Genomic DNA, 23891 nt, shown 5'->3' with positions numbered 1-23891 from the left:
GGTCTAGATAAATCAACAAAAGAATATGGTCCAATTTTTAGAACACAGAAAGCAGGGTCTTTATCCAAATATAATCTAGTTTTGCCCATCAAACTATATAGTGCTTGTAAGACATTACTCCCAATGGAGAAGGATGGTCCCTCATTTATTACATCTCAGTGGATAACAAATCAAGTTCCAAGCTACCGTCTCAATAAGGTTCCCTTAGACGTCCAATATCTTGCGATCCTCTAGATGATATCCAGAATAGATCCTATTTGTTGTACAACACAGCTGACAGAGAAATTGGTATCCTATTGTTCATAAAAATCATTAACATCAACTAATATTCAAACTTGCACTTATATGTATCGATCACAAACCACTATCTCGGTTCCATGTCAGTGATTGAGACATTATTCACTGAGACCGGTCCTGATTTTTCTGCCCTTCTCCTTGTTTTTCTTGTTGTGCTTCCACTGGAGCTCTCACTTCCTGATAAGCCAGTCCTCATGTCGCTCTCGATCACCTGTGACTCACTGATCGTACCACTACTTATAAAGAAGGCAGGTGCTGATGGAGCTGCAATAGTGATGGAGTAACTACTGAGCATAAGAATGACGGACGCCATGCTGGGTCTCTCTGCCGGCTCTTCTTGGACGCAGAGGAGCCCGATGTGAATGCACCTCAGTACTTCTCGTAGTTGATACTGGTCATCCAGACTTCGGTCGATCACCTGTGATGCCATTCCTTCATTCCAGTGTCGCCAGACCTGTTCAAAGAATAGGTTTAGAGGATTTCAAAATGCTAACATTATGGGAGGCTACTGAGAGCAGTAGATCAACCTATGTTTTTTTTTTTCCTTTTCCTTTTTTTTTTGGGCAGGGAGGGGCAAGTCAGATAGCTAAGAAGATCTGAAGAATGCTTACATAGCTAAGAAGGTCTGAAGAATTCTCAGATCCCTGGAATCCATTATTCCTCTGCCCAGTCACAATCTCCAAAACTAGTACGCCATAACTGAAAACATCGGATTTGGTGGAGAAGAGCCCACGCAAGGCATATTCTGGTGCCATATACCCACTACCATAAAGAAATTGAGAAGATATTAAAATTTTCTCCACAAGGAAATACTTATGATTCAAGTGGGTAATCAAAACAGTAATGGACTGGACATCTTTCCACTGATTACTCAGAAGAGGAAATTAAAAAAGTATAAACTTACTATGTCCCAACAATTTGACTAGTGTTTCCATGGGTCTCATCCATGCCGAAAAGTTTTGCAAGCCCGAAGTCTGAAATTTTAGGGTTCATGTCCCTATCCAGCAAGATATTACCTGCTTTCAGATCCCGATGAATGATCCTTAATCGAGAATCTTCATGAAGATAGAGAAGCCCGCGGCCAATCCCTTCAATAATTTTGTACCGCCTTCCCCAGTCTAGTTGTTGTCGTCCAATAGGGTCTATTTCATCCAAGTAAGATTGATAAATTAAATTGATATCATAATGACTAACATGTACAGCTAGGCCATGCGATCAACAAGATGTTAGTAACACTAAGGCCCTGTTTGGGGAAGTTGTTGGCAGCAGAGTTTTTAGAAGTAGAGCTTTCTGAAGTAGAGTTTTTATAAAAGGTTGTTTGCTGTTTGATAACTACATTTTTAAATTGCTGTGGCACTTTAACATGCATTTGGTAAACAAACTGAGAAAGTACTTTTGTATAAAAAATTACCATAAAGGACATTGCATAATATTATACAATAGAGCATAATAAAATATAATATATATTAATATATAAATATATGATATAGTATAATATTACTGTAATATAATATTATTATAATATATTAATATAACATTGTATACTATAGCATAATAATTTAATATAATATTAAATTATTTAACATAACATATCAATGTATTATGATATAATGTAATATAATATTATATTTATAGTATAATATAATAATAAAGGTACAAAATATTATAATTATTAGCGTACATTAATTTTTCATAATATAACATAATATTAAATTATTTAACATTACATATTAATGTATTATGATATAATATAATATAATATAATATTTATAGTATAATATAATAATAAAGATATAAAATAATAATAGGAAACAAGAATACCTTTTCTTACATGGAAAGGAGTCTGATCTATGGCTAGGATTCTTTGTTAGGGCTCCAACAGATTTTTAGGTTTATAAAAGCATAAATTATGTAATTGTTATATTTTATTATGAGTATTTTAGTAAAAAAATAGCTTTCCGATAAAGCTCAAAACAGTTTTTTCGGAAAGCTCCAAAATGGAGCTCCTCTCAAAAAATGAGTGCAGTAAGTGTTAAGCTGCGTTAGAGAGAGAAACTCCAGTTCCAGAGAGAGAAGCCAACGGCTAGTTCTCTGGTTGATCTATAGCCTAACGGCTAGTCTCCGGCGGCCGCGCAGGAACTTCACGGCGGCCGTGGTGGTGGCAAGTGAGCTGGGTAGCGACTCTGTGCGACCTGCTTCATCGACGGCCGGTCTTGCTGACAGGATCGCTGAGGGCTGAGGCGAAGGGGAACGGATCGGGCGGCTGGTTGGGCCCCCTGCGTACCCGGGGGAGGGTGACCGGCACGGTCTCCGCGGGCAGCTCGGCGTCTCAGTGAAGCACCTCCCGCTCCTAACAAAAGGTTTTTTGCAGGGGCATTCCATCTCCATGGATCGGAAGGGGAAGCAGCCAGCGGCAACGATAGTGGAGGGACCGGCGAGAGGAAAAGGTATGACCAACGGGAATGGGCGTGGGGCGAACTCTGGCGCCTGGTCGAAGCCGAGGCCGTGGGTGACTCAGTGGCCTACGGTCGCTGAGGTGGAGCGGTTGAGCCGCCACTTCCCGGATGTTCCGGTTCTCCCGGAAGAACCGATCGCGGCGGCTTGGGTCGCGTGGGAAGGACGGGCGGCAGTGGTTCGCAGCTTCGGCCGCTGCGTTTCGGCGGAATGGGTGTCCAAGGACGTGGCTGCCCAAGCTCAACTCAAGGAGGTGGTGGTTGTCCCACTCACGGACGACTACCTTACCTTGAGATTCCGGTCGACGGAAGACCGGGACCGGGCCCTCGGCAAGGGCCTGTGGGTGGTGGCGGGGCAGCTCCTCGCCATGGGCCCCTGGGTTCCGGACTTCGAGCCGAAGGATGATGCTGTGAAAACGGCCTTGGTGTGGCTTCGCCTGCCCCGACTACCGCAGGAGTATTGGTCGACATTGACTATTGATGACCCAAAGATTGATTCATAGATTGATTTTGATGATCACAAAACCTTGAAGTATAGATACTAATGTTTATGTTGCAAGGAGAAAGATATTTATGTTGCAAGGAACATAGCAAGTTGGAAGAACACAAGAAGGCCTCTAAAAGCACTCAAGAAAAGTTGGAAGAAAGCTACAAGTTATTGGCCCAAGTCTCAAGTTCAAAAGATTCAAATTGGAGGAGCAAATTCAAGGAAAATTTAAAAGAATAGTCTTCGAGTCGACTCCTGAGGAATTCGAGTCGACTCCAATGCTTGGCGAGTCAACTCGAGAGTAGAACGAGTCGACTCCAGGGTGTAAAAGGCAGAAAAGTCAGAGAGGGATTTTCGACCCTGAGATTCGAGTCGACTCCTGAGGAATGCGAGTCGACTCCAATGGTTGTCGGGTCGACTCCAAAGAAAGCGAGAGTCGACTCTCAGTGGTACACAAGGGAAAACTCAGAGAAGCAGTTTTTGGACACTGAGATTCGAGTCGACTCCCACAAAGTCCGAGTCGACTCCAAAGACAGCGCAACCCCAAGACAGAAGACGGTATTTTCGTCTCTGAGAGGCGAGTCGACTCCAAGACAAGTCGAGTCGACTCCAAGGCAGCGCGGCTCCAAAATACAGAGGATCAGTTTTCCGACTCTGAGATTCGAGTCGACTCCCAGACAGCTCGAGTCGACTCCAAGGCAGCACTACACTAAGATGGCAGAAGACCAACTTTCGAAAACTGAGAGCCGAGTCGACTCCAAGGAAGTTCGAGTCGACTCCAAGACTGGACGAGCCAAAAGACAGAGGATCGGGAGTTCGGACTCTGGGATTCGAGTCGACTCCCAGGATAGTCGAGTCGACTCGAGTGGACAAAATTCAAATTTGGAACAGTTGCCGAGTCGACTCCGGAAAAGCTTGAGTCGACTCCCGCTACAGCCGAGTCGACTCCTGATCGCGCGAGTCGACTCCGATCCCAACGGTAATATTGTCAGGAGGTGCAGACTGGTTCCAACGGCTATATTTTTGTCTCTAACGGCTATATTCTTGTTTCCACTCCATCTAAAGCTATAAAAACAAGAAGAGAGCTAGGGGAGAACTCATGGAAGTGGGAGAGAACATTTAGGAAAAAGATTCCAGAGAGATTACACGGAAAATCTCCCATAAGCACAAAAGGGCGCCATTCAAAGGAAAATAGAGAGAAGAAGAGCATCCAAGTGAATCCCAAAGCTTCCTCTCCATCCGTGTGCTGCCTCGGTGATCCTCTACTTCGTGCCAAATCAGAAGAGGGTCAAGTAAAGAAGAAGCCGAGCTCCTTCATCTTCAAAACTCGTTTGAGGGCTTCTCTTTACTCTATTTGTTTATATTGTCATATTTGCTTGTTTAAGAAGCTTTGTTTTGTTTTATACCTTGTTTTAATATCTTGTAACTTGATTCAATCAAGGGATTGAATCAAGGGGTTAAGGTTTGTTGGTGAGCCAAAGGGAAAACCAACTGTGCAAGGTTTGTTGGTGAGCCAAAGGGAAAACCAACTGTGTAAGGTTTGTTGGTGAGCCAAAGGGAAAACCAACTGTGTTAGGTTTGTTGGTGAGCCGAGGGTAAAACCAACGAGTAGGGTTCGATTGTGATCCCGGAAAAACAATCGGAGTGGTTCTAGTCGGTGAGCCTGGAAAAACCGACCGAGTTCGTTGTGCGCTCGTAAAACAACAAGTTGGGTTGTGAGCTTGTAAAACAACCGGCTGTAATCGGTAGGATTATAGTGAAATTCCCAAGAGGTCTTGGGGAGTGGATGTAGGTGCTGGGGTGCACCGAACCACTATATGTCCTTTGTGTTTGTAATGCCTCTAGTTATTGTCTAACTAACACACTTACTTACTTAGATAAATTGCTTGCTTAATTCTTATCCGCACATCCTTTAGTTGCAAGCATATTTAATCAAGTCGAAGTCTATACATCAAACCCTTGCTAAGTTTAACTTTCACTGTGCATCTATACAACTTAGCATAGTTAATCAAAAAGTTTTAGAAGTAGCATAAAAGTTTTGAAAGACCCAATTCACCCCCCCTCTTGGGTTGTATCTACTGGGCAACAAGTGGTATCAGAGCAGGTGCTCTAAGTTTAATCATTGATCTCACGATCAAGAGCCAAAGATCATGACAACTCAAATAGATAGTTTTCTAGGAGAAGGACAATCAATTAATACACCTCCACTATTTAATGGCATAAACTATACACATTGGAAAATACGCATGCGCATCTTTATTCAATCACAAAACTATTATTTATGGAAAATCATAACAAATGACCTTCACACACTCTCACAAACTATTAATGAAAAGGACTTAGCACAATTGAACGCTAATGCTATGAACATGTTATATTGTGCTATTCAAGAAACGAAGTTTAATGAAATTTCTGCATGCTTATCTGCTAAGGAGATCTGGGATACTTTAGAAAATATTTATGATAAATCTCAGACTAGCTCACATGTGCTTCAAATATATACTAACAATGAGACTGCAGAAAAGGGTGTTGAATCTCCCTCAGTCGAGTCGACTCCAAGTATCTCAGAGTCGACTCTCAAGTTCACCGAGTCGACTCCAATAAGGTCCGAGTCGACTCCGAGGCAAATCAGCTTCCTAAAGACAAAGAAGAAAAGGAAGCAAGAAGAAAGGAAGAAAGAGATAAAAAGGAAGAAAGCCTTGACCAAGAAAGAGTCAAGCCAGAAAATAAAAGTTAGGAGCGACAATGATGATATTAGCTCCAAGAAACTACAAGAGGTAACTGACTTGTGCTTTATGGCACAAGAAGACAAGGTAAAAACTGAATCTACTCTTACATCAAATAATTTTCAAGAAGAATTTTCTTATGATGAATTATTAAATGCTTTTCATGATTTGTATGGTGAATGTAGAAAATTAGCTGTAAAGAATAAAAATCTTAAGAAACTAAATCTGAAAATTTCAAAAGAAAGAAATTCTAATGATGAAATACAAGAGAAACTAAATTCTGAAAATGAATGCTTAAGGTCATTTTCAGAAGAATTGATTCAGAAAAATCATAGCTTAATTAAAGAAAATCAAAACTTAAGCGAAGAAATTAATCAATTAAAATCTTGCATTAACAAATTCACCGTAAGCTTAGAAAGATTAAAAATGATGTTTGAAAGCCAACATGCTGATTTTGATAAATCAAAATTTAGCTTGACTCCTTCACTTAGCCATAAATCTCTAGAGAAAAAGGTTATCAATTTACCAAGCAAACCATTAAATAAGATAATTTATTTCAAAAATAAAAAGGATGGGAATAACAACTTTACCTATCGTTCTAGTATAATTAAATCAAATGGTAAAGTTATTACTATTAAACAGATATGGGTTCCAAAAGGAACCATATGTCCTAACTCTCAAGGACTCAAGCAAGCTTGGGTACCCAAAATGAGAAAATGAGGATGTACACATAGGTGTACCAAGGTACCCATGGAACATAAAGAAACTTAAAAAGTTATTAACAAAAAAAATAATAATGAAATCAGTAATTCTTGCATCTCATCATTATTTGTGCTTTAGTATTTGATATGATTTGCTAGTAGTGATCAATTTTGTATATAGAAAATACTTTTGGAAATATAATCAAATCATTTCATTTTACTCACTAGTGGATAAGGTGCTAAATGATTAATCAACTTATTAAGAATAACTCTATGAATTCTCTATATGCTTGATTGAAAGTTTTTATCTATGGCATTATTGTTTATTGATCATAGATATGATAATGTGTACTTGGTATGCTTTTGAATATATGCACTATGAATACCAAGATTAAAGAAACCATATTTGGCATATGAAATCAGCTCATGCTAGTATGTACTTAATCTCAAAAGACCTTGCCATAGGATTACTTAGATTATCCTCTTAAAGGTCAAAGTTTTACTATGCATGCTAACTAAGGAAACAAACAAAAATAATTTCTAAATCTAGAGATGTTGTTTCCATCACTAAGTTTTCACAAGCTTACATTGGATTTGTTTTTGGCAAGTAAAATTAAAGTATTTTCTACATTTGCTAAATCTTGTGAAAGGGATCAAATGAAAAAGGTTTGCAAACTATGAAAGTAAAAGAAGTATCATGGCATAGTGATTAAAAACCAATTTTGTGTTAAGTTGTGCACAGAAAAATAATATTTTCAGCACCAAGGACACCTTAAGTAAAATAGGATTAATAGAATTCTTGAAGAAATGAAAAAGACAATTGTGTATGATAGTCATCTACTTAAATGATTTTTTTTTAAAAAAAACTATCATCACTGCTTGTCATACATATGATTTCTATTAGATCTATTTTTGATGAAAACTCCTTTTGATCTTCTGAAAAATGGAAAATGAACCATTGCATATCTTTCATATTTTTCAGTCGTACATGTTATGCTTGATATGTTCTCTTGAAAAATAATGCCAAATCTAATAAAGATATTTCTATCCTTGGATATCATTCATCAAGCAATGCATATAGAACATTCATGAAAAATTCTAGTTGTAGAAGTATCAATTCATTTTATTCTTTATGAGACTAATGATCTATTATCAAAATACTAAAATCAAATTATATGGTTAAATCTTTTACATATAACAATCTGAAAAACTTGTTAATTAGAACCAAATTGGATTTTTCAGATATACACTTAATGATGACTACTAGAAGATTAAATCAAGAAAAGATGAAATAGATCTTGATAAGATTCTTGCATGATTAGAAGTAAAAATCACCTTTATCATTTGTTTGCTTTATAAACGTTATATCCTATCAAATGAGTGTGTAGAATGGACTTCTATGTGCTTACTTTATATATGTTAGATAACCACCATATTTAAAAATTACACATTACATATATGATAAAGCAATATGTGATTTAAAACAAGCATCAAAAGCTTGATATATAAAAGCTTAGGTAACCTTGTTGATAGAAAGTAATAGTGATAAATCTATGCATCAAAAAGAAGAATCTATGATATCTTGCTTGCTCATAGCACACATTGATGGCATCATTTTTGTTCTACCAATGAAAATTTATATGAATAGTTATATTGCAAAGTGAATTTGAAATATGATGAATGAATTAACATCTTCTCTCAAACTCCAATTAAGACAAACAGGAAAGGGGATCTTCATTGACCAACGTTAGCCCACAAGAAAACTCTTATGGAAGATTGGCGTGAAGAAGGTATATCTATGACCCCATCTTGTAGAAATTGTAAAGGATGAGCAAAGTAGATCTATTGTTTAAAGCTGTATTAAAGCATGATAGAATAATTATTTTATCATACAGCTAGTAGACCAGATTGTATGCTCATTATGTGACCTTGTGCAAGACTTCAATCTAACTTTAATTAATCATATTTTATTGATAACAAATACGTCATAATCTGAATTTTGATAGAAACAAACGCTTAAGATAAGTTGATTAAAACTTAGTTAACACATCTTATTGATAATTATCTTAAGCAAATAGAATCTAAACTAAATTGATTTGACCTTGATAAATCTGTCTATTGCCTCACATGCTTGTCCTTGAACTATCTTGGTTAATGAATCTATCTCTTTAGTTCAAGTGATATGTGCTTGCTTATATTTAGGCAATCTCTTGAGTAAAGTGACTCAACATGCAACTATTGTCATATCTTATATTGAGTCATCTAGTTAAAAATATATATGTTGGATGAATGCTTTGTATCTTAAAGAAACTAATGACCTTCCTTCAAGAAAGAAAAATGAGAAATTTCAACTTGAAGGATATCTTCATGTAAGATACACTAAAGATTCACATGCAAACAAGAGAGAGGATCTTCTTCAGCCAAAAGTTCACACATAAGAAATCTAGTTTGGCTTGAAGAACATATAATGAATAGGTAATTTAGATACCTTTCTCACAAATTAGTTGAGCAAAGTCAGTAACTTAAACCTTATTATGGCATGATTAAATTCTTTAATTATTAATTTTTGATATCATGTCTATATGTGTAGTGACTGACTTATACTTTTAGAAATTATTTCATGGTTTGCCCAAACTAAAATATATCTTTGCCTATATCATAACCATGAAATACACAAGTATATGCTTAAAATTTTGATGTAAAATAACTTGTGAGAAGTTATGAATCCTTGAGCACAATGAAAATGTTGTTTGCATAATATACATCTATATGATACATAAGATTATCTCTTTATTCTACTCTTTCATGTAAATTACTTGAGAATGACAAAAAGAGAGAGAGATAAAGAAAAGAAAATGGACATTGTTCAAGAGATGAAAAATCTGAGTAAAGGCAAGTACTTCAATCTTAAGGAAAAGCAAAACAAGCATAATATATTCGGCACATTTGGAAGGGATAAAATCTATAATTAATTACACTCAAACAGGGAGAGTTTGGAGTGAATATTTTAACCTTTCTATATTGCTCATCATAGGGATGGTGCCAATGGGGAGGCTAGTGGTAGTACCCGGCACTATTTGACCCAACTATTCGGTGTAGGGCATATTAGGGACGGCACAAGAGGGAGGCTAGTGGTAGTACCTCGTGCCCCTTCCCAACTCCACCGGATAGGGAGCAAATAGAGTATAGAGCATAAGAAAGTAAAAATGAAAGACAAAGTTAATAAAAGTATATAAGAAGAATCAAGTCAATTTTTTAAACACTTGAAAACATACTTTAAGGATGAACTCAGTGCAAGATTATATATAAATAGGGGGAGTTTATTTGAAAAGAATTGATTTTGATCCTTGACATTCTTGTACTTAGTATTTTAATGCATGACTTAACACATGGTATATTTTGCATATGGTATGATGTCTTGATTTATTGATTCTCAATGTTTTGTAATGCTTCATCCTTGGACAATTTGTTTGAATGTTTGAATTGCTACATAACATCTTTTGTTTGGTTCTATTGAAAAGAAATTTCAGATTTGTCATTCATAATCATCTCTAAAATCTGAAAGTCGAATAAAATTGTAGAAAGGAGAAGAGAAGAGTATCTCTATTTAGGAAAAATAAATTGATTTTGATCTATCTTTCTAATTGCCTAACTTTGATACATAATGTTCTAATACTTGTTAAAATATCCTTATTTTGTAATAATTTAAGATGAGCCACAATGTGAAAGATACATATCTCAAACTATGACTTAAAAAGCCTCTATTGAAAATCTTTATGAAATTCAGAATATGATTTTGTATAAAAGTTTAAACTCCATATGATTACTAAATAAAATGTTAATGTAAGAAAAACAGAATTTATTTTGATCGCTCCGATACACTTCCGAAACATATCATTTCTTATCTTCAAAGTGTACTCATATTGGTCTAAATGGTGTGTCTTTCAATGATCTTGATTACAAGCAAATATTTTTAAATATATGACTTTATTTTAATATTTAAAATTTTATTGAGCTTCATGTGTACATAGCTGAAAAACTGTGATTAAGAAATTGAAGTTTATAAAATATATACCTCAATGATCATCTATATGTTTTTCCCTCCTACATTATAAAAGACTTCCATTAATATAGTGAATGATCTTAAAGCCTAGAAATATTTCACCTCACTCAAATGAGTCTAAAAGAAAGAAAATGTAAATGGTTTTGAAAGAAACTGAGCTTCAAATGAATCATTTTTGATTAATATTTCAGTACATTTTCTCAAAGTTGAAGAGGAAGCATACCTTGTTCTTAAAGGATTAGAAAGAGTAATTGCTACAAATTTTGAATAATACTAGATTACTCTACATTCTCGATGTCATAGAATTTCAGTGTTATTCACGTTTATCACTATAATCTGAAATTCAACAATTTAAAATGATTAAAGAAGAATGCATCTTTTGAGGGGGAGCTTTAGATATTCAGTATCCTATCCCAAAGACACTTTATTTTGATGCATGCTTTGAACTTTATGGATTGATTTTGATGAACCTCCTTATATTGCAAGACATGCTTTAATTACCTTGAGATGAGTTCTATAAAGGTTGTCTTATCTCAAACCTTGAGTCTTATGAAAATAAGCTGAAACTTATAGAAAATATATTTTTGAGATTGACAATTTTGTTGAACATTATCTTAGGATTCTAAACTCTTAAATGGAATGATCAATTGAGGGGGAGAAAGAAAATTTCAGAAGGAGAGGTCTTATGGAACTTAATTACATGAATCTATAGGAGAGGGAAAGAATACTAAATGAAAAGTGATCCTAATACTCTCCAATATGTATCATCTGAAATTTAAATCTGAAAATCTTTATGATACACCTTGAGGCGTGTTATTTGGTTAGTATATCTTATGCATCACTCATGAACCAAATTACAAATCTTGAGAGCCTCTAACTTAATGAAAAAGGGGGAGAATAACGTGTAATTGACTTGAACTTTAGAACTTAAATTGTGTGCCAATTCATATTGTTATGTATCAAATTGTGCTTACTTTCTACAGAGATAAAAGAAAGTCTCTAAAGAAATCATGTTGCATGATTTCATATTTTGGTGTTTGTGCCCCAATGATCTTATTATCATTAAAGAACTTTGAAGTTATTAAGACTTAATGATCCAACATGATGATGTGTCTTTTACATATATAGGTTTTGACCTGTTACTCTGAAAATTAATTAAATTGCTCTCCTGTTGATAAAACACTTAATAGATTGGGCAAAAGATCTTAAATGAACAAGCTTTCATACTTATTATTGAAGAGATGTTAGACTTCCATTCGTGCTTTTCATTGAATATCATTTGTGGTACTTCTTGAATTAACCTAAGAGAGATTCCACCCACACTTGATTAGAAAACTATCTGTGGTATCAAATTAGAAAACTTCTTGAAATCACATTCAATGTGTTCTGCTCTGAAATTATCTTAATTGGCTCTGATCTGTGCTCACTAATCTGATTCCAATATTATTGCCTTGAGTTATATGATTCATATTCTTGCAATAATTCAACATTCAAATCAGAGTACAATAAGGAAAAGAAATATTTGTGCTTAATGTTTCCCTATTTTTTTTTTTTTGATGTTGTCAAAAAGGGGGAGAAATATTTAAGTATATGCTTATAATGCTTTTTGTATTGAGTACAAATCAGCTTAAATTGATTGTGTTAAGCTGATTGAATCTAAAGCAGTATCATGAAGTATGTTTCAAATATATATGTTTTCTACTTCATGCAACTTAGCTATGTATTACTTCTAGAAAACAATATCTTTTATATTGCATATACTCCAAGTTTTGTCATCATCAAAAAGGGGGAGATTGATGACCCAAAGATTGATTCATAGATTGATTTTGATGATCACAAAACCTTGAAGTATAGATACTAATGTTTATGTTGCAAGGAGAAAGATATTTATGTTGCAAGGAACATAGCAAGTTGGAAGAACACAAGAAGGCCTCTAAAAGCACTCAAGAAAAGTTGGAAGAAAGCTACAAGTTATTGGCCCAAGTCTCAAGTTCAAAAGATTCAAATTGGAGGAGCAAATTCAAGGAAAATTTAAAAGAATAGTCTTCGAGTCGACTCCTGAGGAATTCGAGTCGACTCCAATGCTTGGCGAGTCAACTCGAGAGTAGAACGAGTCGACTCCAGGGTGTAAAAGGCAGAAAAGTCAGAGAGGGATTTTCGACCCTGAGATTCGAGTCGACTCCTGAGGAATGCGAGTCGACTCCAATGGTTGTCGGGTCGACTCCAAAGAAAGCGAGAGTCGACTCTCAGTGGTACACAAGGGAAAACTCAGAGAAGCAGTTTTTGGACACTGAGATTCGAGTCGACTCCCACAAAGTCCGAGTCGACTCCAAAGACAGCGCAACCCCAAGACAGAAGACGGTATTTTCGTCTCTGAGAGGCGAGTCGACTCCAAGACAAGTCGAGTCGACTCCAAGGCAGCGCGGCTCCAAAATACAGAGGATCAGTTTTCCGACTCTGAGATTCGAGTCGACTCCCAGACAGCTCGAGTCGACTCCAAGGCAGCACTACACTAAGATGGCAGAAGACCAACTTTCGAAAACTGAGAGCCGAGTCGACTCCAAGGAAGTTCGAGTCGACTCCAAGACTGGACGAGCCAAAAGACAGAGGATCGGGAGTTCGGACTCTGGGATTCGAGTCGACTCCCAGGATAGTCGAGTCGACTCGAGTGGACAAAATTCAAATTTGGAACAGTTGCCGAGTCGACTCCGGAAAAGCTTGAGTCGACTCCCGCTACAGCCGAGTCGACTCCTGATCGCGCGAGTCGACTCCGATCCCAACGGTAATATTGTCAGGAGGTGCAGACTGGTTCCAACGGCTATATTTTTGTCTCTAACGGCTATATTCTTGTTTCCACTCCATCTAAAGCTATAAAAACAAGAAGAGAGCTAGGGGAGAACTCATGGAAGTGGGAGAGAACATTTAGGAAAAAGATTCCAGAGAGATTACACGGAAAATCTCCCATAAGCACAAAAGGGCGCCATTCAAAGGAAAATAGAGAGAAGAAGAGCATCCAAGTGAATCCCAAAGCTTCCTCTCCATCCGTGTGCTGCCTCGGTGATCCTCTACTTCGTGCCAAATCAGAAGAGGGTCAAGTAAAGAAGAAGCCGAGCTCCTTCATCTTCAAAACTCGTTTGAGGGCTTCTCTTTACTCTATTTGTTTATATTGTCATATTTGCTTGTTTAAGAAGCTTTGTTTTGTTTTATACCTTGTTTTAATATCTTGTAACTTGATTCAATCAAGGGATTGAATCAAGGGGTTAAGGTTTGTTGGTGAGCCAAAGGGAAAACCAACTGTGCAAGGTTTGTTGGTGAGCCAAAGGGAAAACCAACTGTGTAAGGTTTGTTGGTGAGCCAAAGGGAAAACCAACTGTGTTAGGTTTGTTGGTGAGCCGAGGGTAAAACCAACGAGTAGGGTTCGATTGTGATCCCGGAAAAACAATCGGAGTGGTTCTAGTCGGTGAGCCTGGAAAAACCGACCGAGTTCGTTGTGCGCTCGTAAAACAACAAGTTGGGTTGTGAGCTTGTAAAACAACCGGCTGTAATCGGTAGGATTATAGTGAAATTCCCAAGAGGTCTTGGGGAGTGGATGTAGGTGCTGGGGTGCACCGAACCACTATATGTCCTTTGTGTTTGTAATGCCTCTAGTTATTGTCTAACTAACACACTTACTTACTTAGATAAATTGCTTGCTTAATTCTTATCCGCACATCCTTTAGTTGCAAGCATATTTAATCAAGTCGAAGTCTATACATCAAACCCTTGCTAAGTTTAACTTTCACTGTGCATCTATACAACTTAGCATAGTTAATCAAAAAGTTTTAGAAGTAGCATAAAAGTTTTGAAAGACCCAATTCACCCCCCCTCTTGGGTTGTATCTACTGGGCAACAACTATTCTCCATATTGCGGCTCGGGCCGGCCGGCCGATTGCGGTGGACGAAGTCACCGAACAGCAGGCGGCGATGGGTTTCGCCCGAGTGAAGGTGGTGGTCGATGCCACCAAACCCCTCTTACCAGGGGTTTTGATCCAAGGGATGACGAAGGTGCGGTGGCAAGCTTTCGTCTTTGAAAATGTCCCGGTGCTCTGCCCTCGGTGTGGACGAATGGGGCATGCGGAGGCGGCCTGCAGCTTTCCGGCGACTACCCGAGCCAAGGGGGGCCGCACTCCGGAGTGGTGAATCCGGGGGGCGGTTTGGATCAGCTGCCTCCGGTTGCTGAGGAGGAGAACCAAGGGCTAGTCTATGGCCCTTGGATGGTGGCGACGCGGCGGAGACTCCCGCGGGAGAACTATCCGCCGCGGCCGGGGGAGACGACCGAGCCCGACCTGGGATTGGGGCCGGCCTCGACCCGGTAGCCACCTCCAGTGGCTCACCCGAACGCGCCGGCGTCCCCGGCGGATACCGACGGTTAGCAAAAGCCAACGAAGGTGGCATGTCGTCGGTTGCCGCTGGCCGGTAGGGGAGACGAGCCGTACCCGAAACCCCCATTCGGCCACCTTCGAGTCGACCTGGCCGGTGAGCCAAGAGTCGACTCGCCGAGTTTGGGGACCCGGGGCTAGGCAAACTGGTCGACCCAGTCTCTCGGCGGTCCGACCCGAGGCCCTGTGGGGCTGTTGCAGCCCGAGCCCAAAATCAAAAAAGGCCCAGGCCCCGAGCGGGCCTTGGCCCTCTCGGGGGCCCAGGGCCGGTGGCCCAGCAGGCGGTCGGGCCTGCCCGGAAGCCAGCCTAGCGCGCCCGGGCCCAGCGAGTCGGGTGCTAGACTCGCGGGCTGGCTACCGAGGCCCAGGGCGCGCCCCGCGCCGTGGCCGTGCCACATGACCGGGGCGCGCGTCCGCAAGGGGAGCAGGGCCCGTGAGCCGGCTTTGCCATAGGGTCGCGGGCCGTGGACGCGATGGTCCAGGCAGCGCTCGGGGTTGGCCCACAGGTGGTTCCGAGCCAGGCTTTGGAGGGCCCACAGGCCCTGATTGTGGGGGCCCACAGGCCCAGGGTGAGGGAGGCCCACTAGCCCAGTCAGCCTTGGGCTTGGGGGTTCAGACGGAGCCGGACTTGCCGGACCAGGGTGAGCAGACCTTGGTTTGGCCTCCTGAGGCACCAGTAGGGCCTTTGCAGTACAGCCCACCCTGTCAGGAGCTGGAGTCAGGGTTGGGGACCCCTGTGGCCGCTGGCCAGGCCGTTTCCATGGGCATGTCTAACGAGCCGCAGCTGTGGGATACTCATGAGGGCCTTGGGGGTGGCCCAGATGGGGTCTTTCGGTTCGGTCCTCCGCCACCGACTTCCGGTATGCTGGAGGAGGCTGCCTCAGGGGGGTGTGAGGCCGGGGACCACCCTGTCTTGCTCTTGGAGAGGAGCACGGCCGAGCCGCAGTTTTTAGATACGGACCACCCAACTATCGTGCAACGCGTTAGGGCGGCAGTCATGAATGTCGTATCTACTGCATGCGACGGGATGTGCAGCATGGTGACCTGGGCTGCAAACCTGAGGCTGCCACTGCGACCCTGAGAGAGGAGTTGGAGGCCGATTATGTGGATTGTGATCCATGATGATTCTAGCTTGGAACTATAGGGGGTAGCTAAGCCATCCTTCATGTCTTCCTTTAAGCGTTTGGTATAGGTCCATTGTCCGGAGATCTGTTTCCTCTGTGAGACTCGATTATCTGGCAAGGGGCTTAGACGACTGAGGCGCCGCTTGGAGAGGGACTGGGAGGCCTATACAGTGGACTCTCGGGGGCTGTCGGGAGGCATCTTGGTCCTGTGGAGGCGGGGTGTGGCGACAGTTGATGTTTTCCACAACTGCCCCCAACAGGTAGTCATGATCGTATCGAAACCTGACACTGCTTCGTGGGTGCTGTGTGGTGTATATGCGAGCACGGATCATAGGGTCAGGAGAGTCCTCTAGCAGGAGATCACCAACCTGGCCGCCCAGGGTATCCCGACGGTGGTGGTGGGTGACTTTAATTGTATCCAGAGTGCGAGTGAGAAGCGGGGAGGCGCCGCCTACATGGATAGAGTGGACAGGAGGGAGTTTCGTGATTTTGTATCACGAAATGGCCTAGTAGACTTAGGTTTCTCCGGACCACAGTTTACCTGGTGTAATAACCAATATCGCAGTGCTAGGGTTTGGAAGCGATTAGACAGGGCCTTTGCGTCCCCAGATTGGATCTTTCGATTTCCTACCTGTCGTGTCAGTCATTTACCTTGGATTGCATCGGACCACTGTCCTCTGCTGCTGTCCACTTCATCTGGACCTAGACATCACAGCCCCTTCCGCTTTGAGAAGGTTTGGCTATCGTACCCCCAGTCTTGGGATATTGTCCGCGACGCGTGGCGCCTCCCGGTGCGTGGGGATGCTATGCAGCGGGTCTCGTGCAAATTGGAATTAACCAAGAGGCGGCTTCGCCGTTGGAACCATGAGGTAGTGGGCAACATATTTTGGAGACTGGAGGGAGTAGAGTCTACCATTGCTGAGTTGCAAAGGAAGGAAGACCTAGGAGGTGTGCTCCCGGCGAACGACATGACCGACTTCAGGGGGCTACTAGCGACCCACCACTCGTTGCTACGGTAGCATGAGATTTTCTGGCGATAGAAATCTCGTATGCAGTGGGTACATGAGGGTGATCGCAACACTAGGTTCTTTCACCGGACGACAGTTATTTGGAGACAGCGAAGCATGATCCACACTCTGCGAGATGGGTCTGGCCATTGGGTGGAAGGTGAGCCTGTTGTCCGATAGGTCTTACTGGACTTTTTTTGAGCTAGATGGACGGAGGAGGAGGATGCTGGTGAGGGAGATCACCCCTCGAGGGTGGATGCGAGTATCAATGATGATGAGAATGCATCCCTGATCCGACCGGTGTCGGCACAGGAGGTGCAGAAGGCAGTCTGGGCTTTGGCACCGGACAAGGCACCGGGACCTGATGGTTTCCCCCCTTCTTCTTTCGACAGTATTGGGGCATCATTCGGGGAGCTGTGGTGGAGGCTATTCAGTGTTTCTCACCCAGGCAGCGATGCCTGAGGACTGGAAGGCCACCTTCATCATGCTCATACTGAAGCGTCAGGATGCGGCTGAGCCTTGTCACTTCAGGCCCATTAGCTTGTGTACAACCTTATACAAGGTTGTGGCAAAAATAATGGTGGGCAGGATGAAGCCCCTTTTTTCTGGCATTATTAGCCGTGAGCAGAGGGCTTTTGTAGTCGGCAGAAATATTTCCCACAATGTTATGCTGGCTCAGGAGATGATGTGGGATCTTCAGCGAGCGTCGAAGCGGAAAAGCTTAATGGCAGTCAAGCTGGATATGGAGAGGGCTTATGACAGGATCAGGTGGAATTATCTTCGGCAGGCATTGGAGGTGTATGGCTTCCACAGGCGGTGGATTGGATGGGTCATGGGGTGTGTCCGGAGGCCAAGGTTTTCTATCTTGGTCAATGGCTCTCCATCATCTTCCTTCGAGTCCACCATGGGCTTGCGTCAGGGATGTCCCTTATCCCCTTACTTGTTTATTATTTGTGCTGACACTCTGTCTCGTACCTTACAGAGAGCGTGTGCCAGTCGGGAGCTGGAGGCCTATGTTTCGGCACCGGGGGCTAGGCCTATTTTCCACTTACTCTTTGCTGATGATTGTCTTCTTTTGACCAGGGCGCAGGCTGCTGAGGCACGGGTCCTTCGTAGGGTGTTGGTGGGCTAATGCGCGGCATCAGGCCAGAGAGTGAATTTTTTGAAGTCAGCTATATCTTTCAGTCTCAGCACGGAGATCAGAGTCAGACAGAAGATCCGAGGGATACTGCAGATACCATTGCAGGAGGGGACATTGACTTACCTAGGAGTCTCTATTACTGGTTGGAGGCTATGAGTGGTAGAGTGCTCGGGCCTGGTGCAGCGAGTCCAGAGTAGGCTGGAGGGATGGAGGGCGTCCTCCCTATCGATGATGGGGAGAGTGACGTTGGTCAGATCGGTGTTGGAGTCCATGCCAGTGTATCTCATGGCCAATACTATGGTACCAAAGACGGTTCTGTTGAGGATTGAACGTCTTCTTCGGAGCTTCTTGTGGGGGTCACACCGTGGAGGCCATGGGGTGCATTTAGTAGCATGGGAGCAGGTCTGCCTGCCCACTAGTGAGGGCGGTTTAGGGGTGCGGTCCCTCTTGGAGAGGCGTGAGGCGTTCATTGCCCAGTACGCGGTTTGGTTCATGTTAGAGCCACACGGATTCTGGAGTCAAGTGATCGCAGCTAGATACGGTCGAGGGGGTTCAGAGGTGACACGGAGTCGTCGAGTCTCCTTCATGTGGCGCGAGATTGGAAGGTACCTGCCGACAGCGTCGGCGAACACCAAGTGGTTGATAGGCGATGGGCAGAGTGTTGATGTGACCAGTGATCCATGGGTGGACGCCCTCCTCCTGAGATGTTGGCCGACCATAGTTGCTACAGAGGCAGCGGAGGGGCTGCAGGTGTGCGACCTCCTAGCACCAGGAGGGGCAGAGTGGGACGGGACCAGACTTCAACAGCTGTTTGGGGCACACCTAGTTGAGAGGATCTATTCTATTCCAGTACCAGGATGTGCGGGACCAGATGTCAGGGTGTGGGGTACTTCGTGCCGGGCCAGTGTGAGATTGGGTGATCTTTCCCATATTATCCAGCAGGAGTATGAGCCGGGGCCGGACTGTACTTGGATCTGGAGGTCCGGGCTCCACCCAAGGGTAGCCCTCTTCTTATGGAAGGTGACTTGGGATCGCCTTCCAACGAGAGCAGTGCTGAGCAGGCGTGGCTTGGGGCTCCCCGCAGAGTGTGGGACATGTGGAGCTGAGGAGTCGGTGGACCATATGCTTTTCCAGTGCACATGGGCGAGGACGACATGGCAGTGGTCAGGGATCCCGCAGGAGGCTTGGAGTGCGAGGACACAGTTTCTACAAGTGATGAGACAGTGGCTGGCTAGTTCGCGGACTTTTCAGGCGGCTATTAGAGCGACTTGCACGGCATATCAGATCTGGCTGGCAAGGAACACTCGCATATTCGGTGAGTGCCGGGTGTCATCGAGGTTCGTTGCGGAGTTTGTTCGGGCACAGGCCACGGAGATCGGGCCCACCCACCCTTCAGATAGATTTTTGTTAGCTTGGGACACCTGGGGTTCCCCCTCTACTTCGGCAGCTCCTCAGACGGTGTTTTTCACTTAGGAGCTCCCACTCCCAAGCTTCCTAAAGGTCAACTTCAATGGGTCGGTGTTGGATGGCAGCATGCATGGCGGTGCAGGCTTTGTGATTTGGGACCCGGATTCCAGGGTGGTGGCGGCAGGCGGCTGCCCGCTATTTGACACGTCGGTTCCAGGGGCAGAGTTGTGAGTAGCCTGGGCGGGCCTTCGACATGCACGGGTGGTGCTGCAGGCCCGATCGATCATTTTGGAGGGCGACTCGGCCACAACCATCGGATGGATTCGGAGGGGATCGAGGGGTGAGAGCACAGACCACCCCCTGATTCGAGACATAGGAGTGATGATGAGCGATGGGGGGCCTTTTAGGCCAAGCATGTTTTCAGAGAAGCCAACGGGGCGGCTGTCTACGTGGCCCACCACTCAGGGTTTACCTTTTGGTCCGAGGAGGGGGAGTTGCCATTGACACTCCGCAAGTTGTTGTATTTTGACTTTATTGGGTGTATTCGTACACGCCTTGTATGAAGCACCCGTTTTAAGCAAAAAAAAAAAAGCTATTTTTAGCTTTTTAGAAAAGCTAAAACAGCTTTTCAAAATTTTTACCAAACACTCTTTTTATTCAAAAGTATTTTTGGAGGGTCAGAAAGTGTTTTTTGGCCCTCCAAAAGCTCCCCCCAATGGGGCCTAAGCAGTTACATCATAAACATTTACCCAAAAATAGCATGGAAGGCAATTAAAGCTTGGCAGCATGCAAAGATGATGCCATCATTGATAGTCATCTTAATAAATGGGTGTAGTACAAGAAATCAGGCTATGCAAAACGATGGCATTTGCATCTAACCATAATGCAAGAATCATAGTATGCAAAGCCAGATAACTGCTGAACAGAAAATCCCGGAGTACCAAAGTATGTTCAAGGTAATGCAAACTTAAAATTAGACTGAATAAAGAGCATAAAGTAACCCTAAAGAGGAAGAACATGTATCAATTAGTGTTGTAATAGGCTAGTAAGAAATATATACAGCTTAGTTCGGTGGACGACTCATCAAAACAAGGTTATATAAGCAACAACCTAATGATGTTCCGATTTGCTTAAAACCAAGGAAGTACTGTGGCAATGGTTATGAATAATATGAATGTGGAAAATGGAGCATACCAAATAAAAATTTATCAAGGCTTGTATTTGGAAGGTACTCATAGACAAGCAACCTCTCTTGTTCCTCGAGGCAACAACCCAACAACTTGACAAGGTTTCTATGTTGAAGCTTGGCAACCAGAACAATCTCATTTCTTAATTCTACTAATCCTTGCCTAGAACGTCCTGAGAGCCTTTTCACAGCTATTTCTTGTCCATCCCGCAGGGTCCCCTGGATAAGATTCAAAAGGCATAAGAAAGCAATTAACGTTCGTCTATGAGGGACCTTGAAGACCTCAGTCTAGATAATTACCTTGTAAACCGGTCCGAAACCACCTTCTCCCAGCTTATTTGCATTGGAGAAGTTATCCGTGGCAGCTCTAAGGGCGCCCAAATCAAATAATAATGATTCTGGACTTCTGAACTCCTCCTCATCTCCATCAACTAAAAAAACAAGCTCAATTACATAAAAAAGCAGCCTATTTGTTTTGAATTGGATTTCTTAGAACTATAATGCACCAAGAAAAACTTACGGAGTACTCTCCTGAACACTTTCCTTCTTCGTAAGCAGATACAGATGGCGAAAAGAACAACCAGTGCAGCAATGACAGGGATGACAACAATTAGAACTACTTTTGTAGTGTTATTACTTCTCCCTGCACCAAAAGAAAAGTTAGCAATTATTAGGAACGAAGATAGAACCAAGACCAAATTAAACTGCAAATCGCCGAGCAAACGATGATATAGCAAAGACCAAATTAAACTGCAAATCGCCTAGCAAACAAAGATATAACTAAGACCAAATTAAACTGCAAATCGCCTGCCATACGCACTGAAGACCAAAAATTTAAATTACTTATTGATTAGACACAACCTATCTTCCTTCTAAGAAATCTAAGCAATCAATAAATAAGTTTTCTTTTGAAGTTTATAAACTAAGGTAGCTTGAAGAGAAGTTTTATGCCGTAACTGATCTACCAAGTGCACATTAACGTGCCAATATGCAGGAAAGTTGCCTAGGAATTAGTATATTTGACAATGATATTCAGAGTTGAATCGTGGACGGAAATGGCATTTATTGTGCTGGATGGTTCCAAAAGCTATGGTACATATGATGCAGAATGTGTTTCTCCCGGACCTAGGACTTAAACTTACAAATAAATAAATAAATAATACAGCAGCATGAGGCACCAAGATGCTATTGTGCCGGGGTACCAATATATTTAGTTCTAATAATGACTATGTTTTCGTTCCCCCCGCCTGCGAGGGAAAAAAAAAAAAGCAAACAAGCAAACAAACAAGAGTTTGGAATAACTATGCAGAAAAAATATGTAGCCTTGCGATGAGCTCTAACTATAGTATTCATCATCTCAAGCTGATTGAACTCAGCGTTCTGTGAAACTATGCTTACCATCTACATCATTCCTCAGGGAGGCATTCCACATCAGGGTGATAACTATACTTACCATCACCGGTCGTGTCAGTGCCATTGCCACCGTTCGGTGAAGAACTCGATCCCGGTGGTGGCGGAGGTGTGGCTGAAGGCGGCGGCGGAGGTGTGGCTGGCGGCGGTGGCGGAGGGACCAACGACGGGGAATAAAAGGGATAGATCTCAAACCTCGCGGCACAACTTGCCATCAAGACCTGTCCTCCGATGTGCCCGTAGCAACAGGAAGGCAAAAACCCGACCACCTTATCGAGACACGTGGAACAATCCTTGTCCGATAGATCACGGGTACACTGTACCATCCCGTATATATTTCGATCATCGGAGTAATTCGTGATCCCCACCCCAAACTTCGATTCCATCATCGCCGCCTGCGACGCGATCTCATCCATCAGATCCCTCATCTGCCGATCGAACACCGTTGGATCCGACGCGTTCTTACTATTAACGAGGAACATCACGGGCTGGTCCTGTTCGAGCTGGCCGAAGAAGCTTTGGTCGGAGTAGCGGAGGACGCAGTAGTCGAAGCGGATGGCGGCGGACTTGCGCAGGTGGCAGCGGGTGGAGGCGGCGGAGGCGGAGCGGTTAAGGCAGGTGGAACAGTCGGAGGCGGAGGCGTCGGGTCGGCACTGGCCGAGGCCGTAAGCGGGTGCCGAGGAGGCGACTCCGGCGGTGGCGGTGGAGAAGTAGTCGGCGTAGCGGGGGGAGGAGGTGAGGTTGAAGAGGAGGAGCTCGAGGTTGGAGGAGAAGGTGCTGGGGACCGTGTAGTTGGTGTCGCCGGCGCAGTAGGTGAGGATGGGGTCAGGCTGAGAATAAGTTTTGGTCGGAGCTAGAACCAGAGTATGGAGGATTACCAGAGGGAATAGGGACAAGATGGATGCCATGGAGTATTGTGGGAAGCGGAGGGATGGTGTTAGGGAAGCCACGACAGAGACAGAAGATTGAGGAGAAATGTTTTCTTGTAATGGTGGCTGAGATATGAGATATATAGTAATAGTGGATTTATACATGGAGAGAATTTAAAGCGGTCAACAATTTGCTAAGGTGTAATATTTATATACATGTAATACTCCTCCTCAAGTTGGAGCATAGAGGTCCATAATGCTCAACTTGCGTGGAATATAGTGGAAAAAGTCATGACCCAAAGCCTTTGTAAAGATATCTGCGAGCTGTAAATCAACAAACACTTGGGCAGTGCAGATCAACTTGGCACGAAGTTTTTCACGGACAAGGTGGCAATTAATTTCAATATTTCATTCGATTGGGAAAAGCAGGATTGACAGCAATATGGAGGGCAGCTTGGTTGTCACAGTAAAGCCACATGGGTTGCAGATGAGGAATGACAAAATCGTAGAACAACTGCTTTAACCAAACAAGTTCACAAGTTGTGGTGGCCATGGCACGATATTCAGCTTGAGCAGAGGAGCAATAGACAGTAACTTGTTTC

At 42.9% G+C, this 23891-nt stretch overlaps 1 protein-coding gene across 1 annotated transcript; it reads right to left on the bottom strand.

Annotated features, from left to right (window-relative positions):
• On the bottom strand, positions 1 to 23362 carry LOC148715247 (cysteine-rich receptor-like protein kinase 25). Its single transcript, XM_089930900.1, has 7 exons — positions 22464 to 23362; positions 21548 to 21653; positions 21311 to 21476; positions 21019 to 21229; positions 1202 to 1439; positions 909 to 1059; positions 1 to 751 (listed from the first exon to the last, which is right to left on the bottom strand). The coding sequence occupies exons 1-7, from the start codon at positions 23326 to 23328 to the stop codon at positions 365 to 367; spliced, it is 2124 nt and encodes a 707-aa protein (XP_089787026.1). The 5' UTR covers positions 23329 to 23362; the 3' UTR covers positions 1 to 364.
• Positions 23363 to 23891: the final 529 nt, after the last annotated feature.

Source organism: Phoenix dactylifera, chromosome 1 (genome assembly GCF_051530095.1).
Source record: "Phoenix dactylifera cultivar Ajwa chromosome 1, Ajwa_hap1_PhDact_Kaust_v1.1, whole genome shotgun sequence".
Lineage (NCBI taxonomy): Eukaryota > Viridiplantae > Streptophyta > Magnoliopsida > Arecales > Arecaceae > Phoenix > Phoenix dactylifera.
The sequence above is the reverse complement of the archived record's forward strand: the minus strand, read 5'-3'. Positions and strand labels throughout refer to the sequence as shown.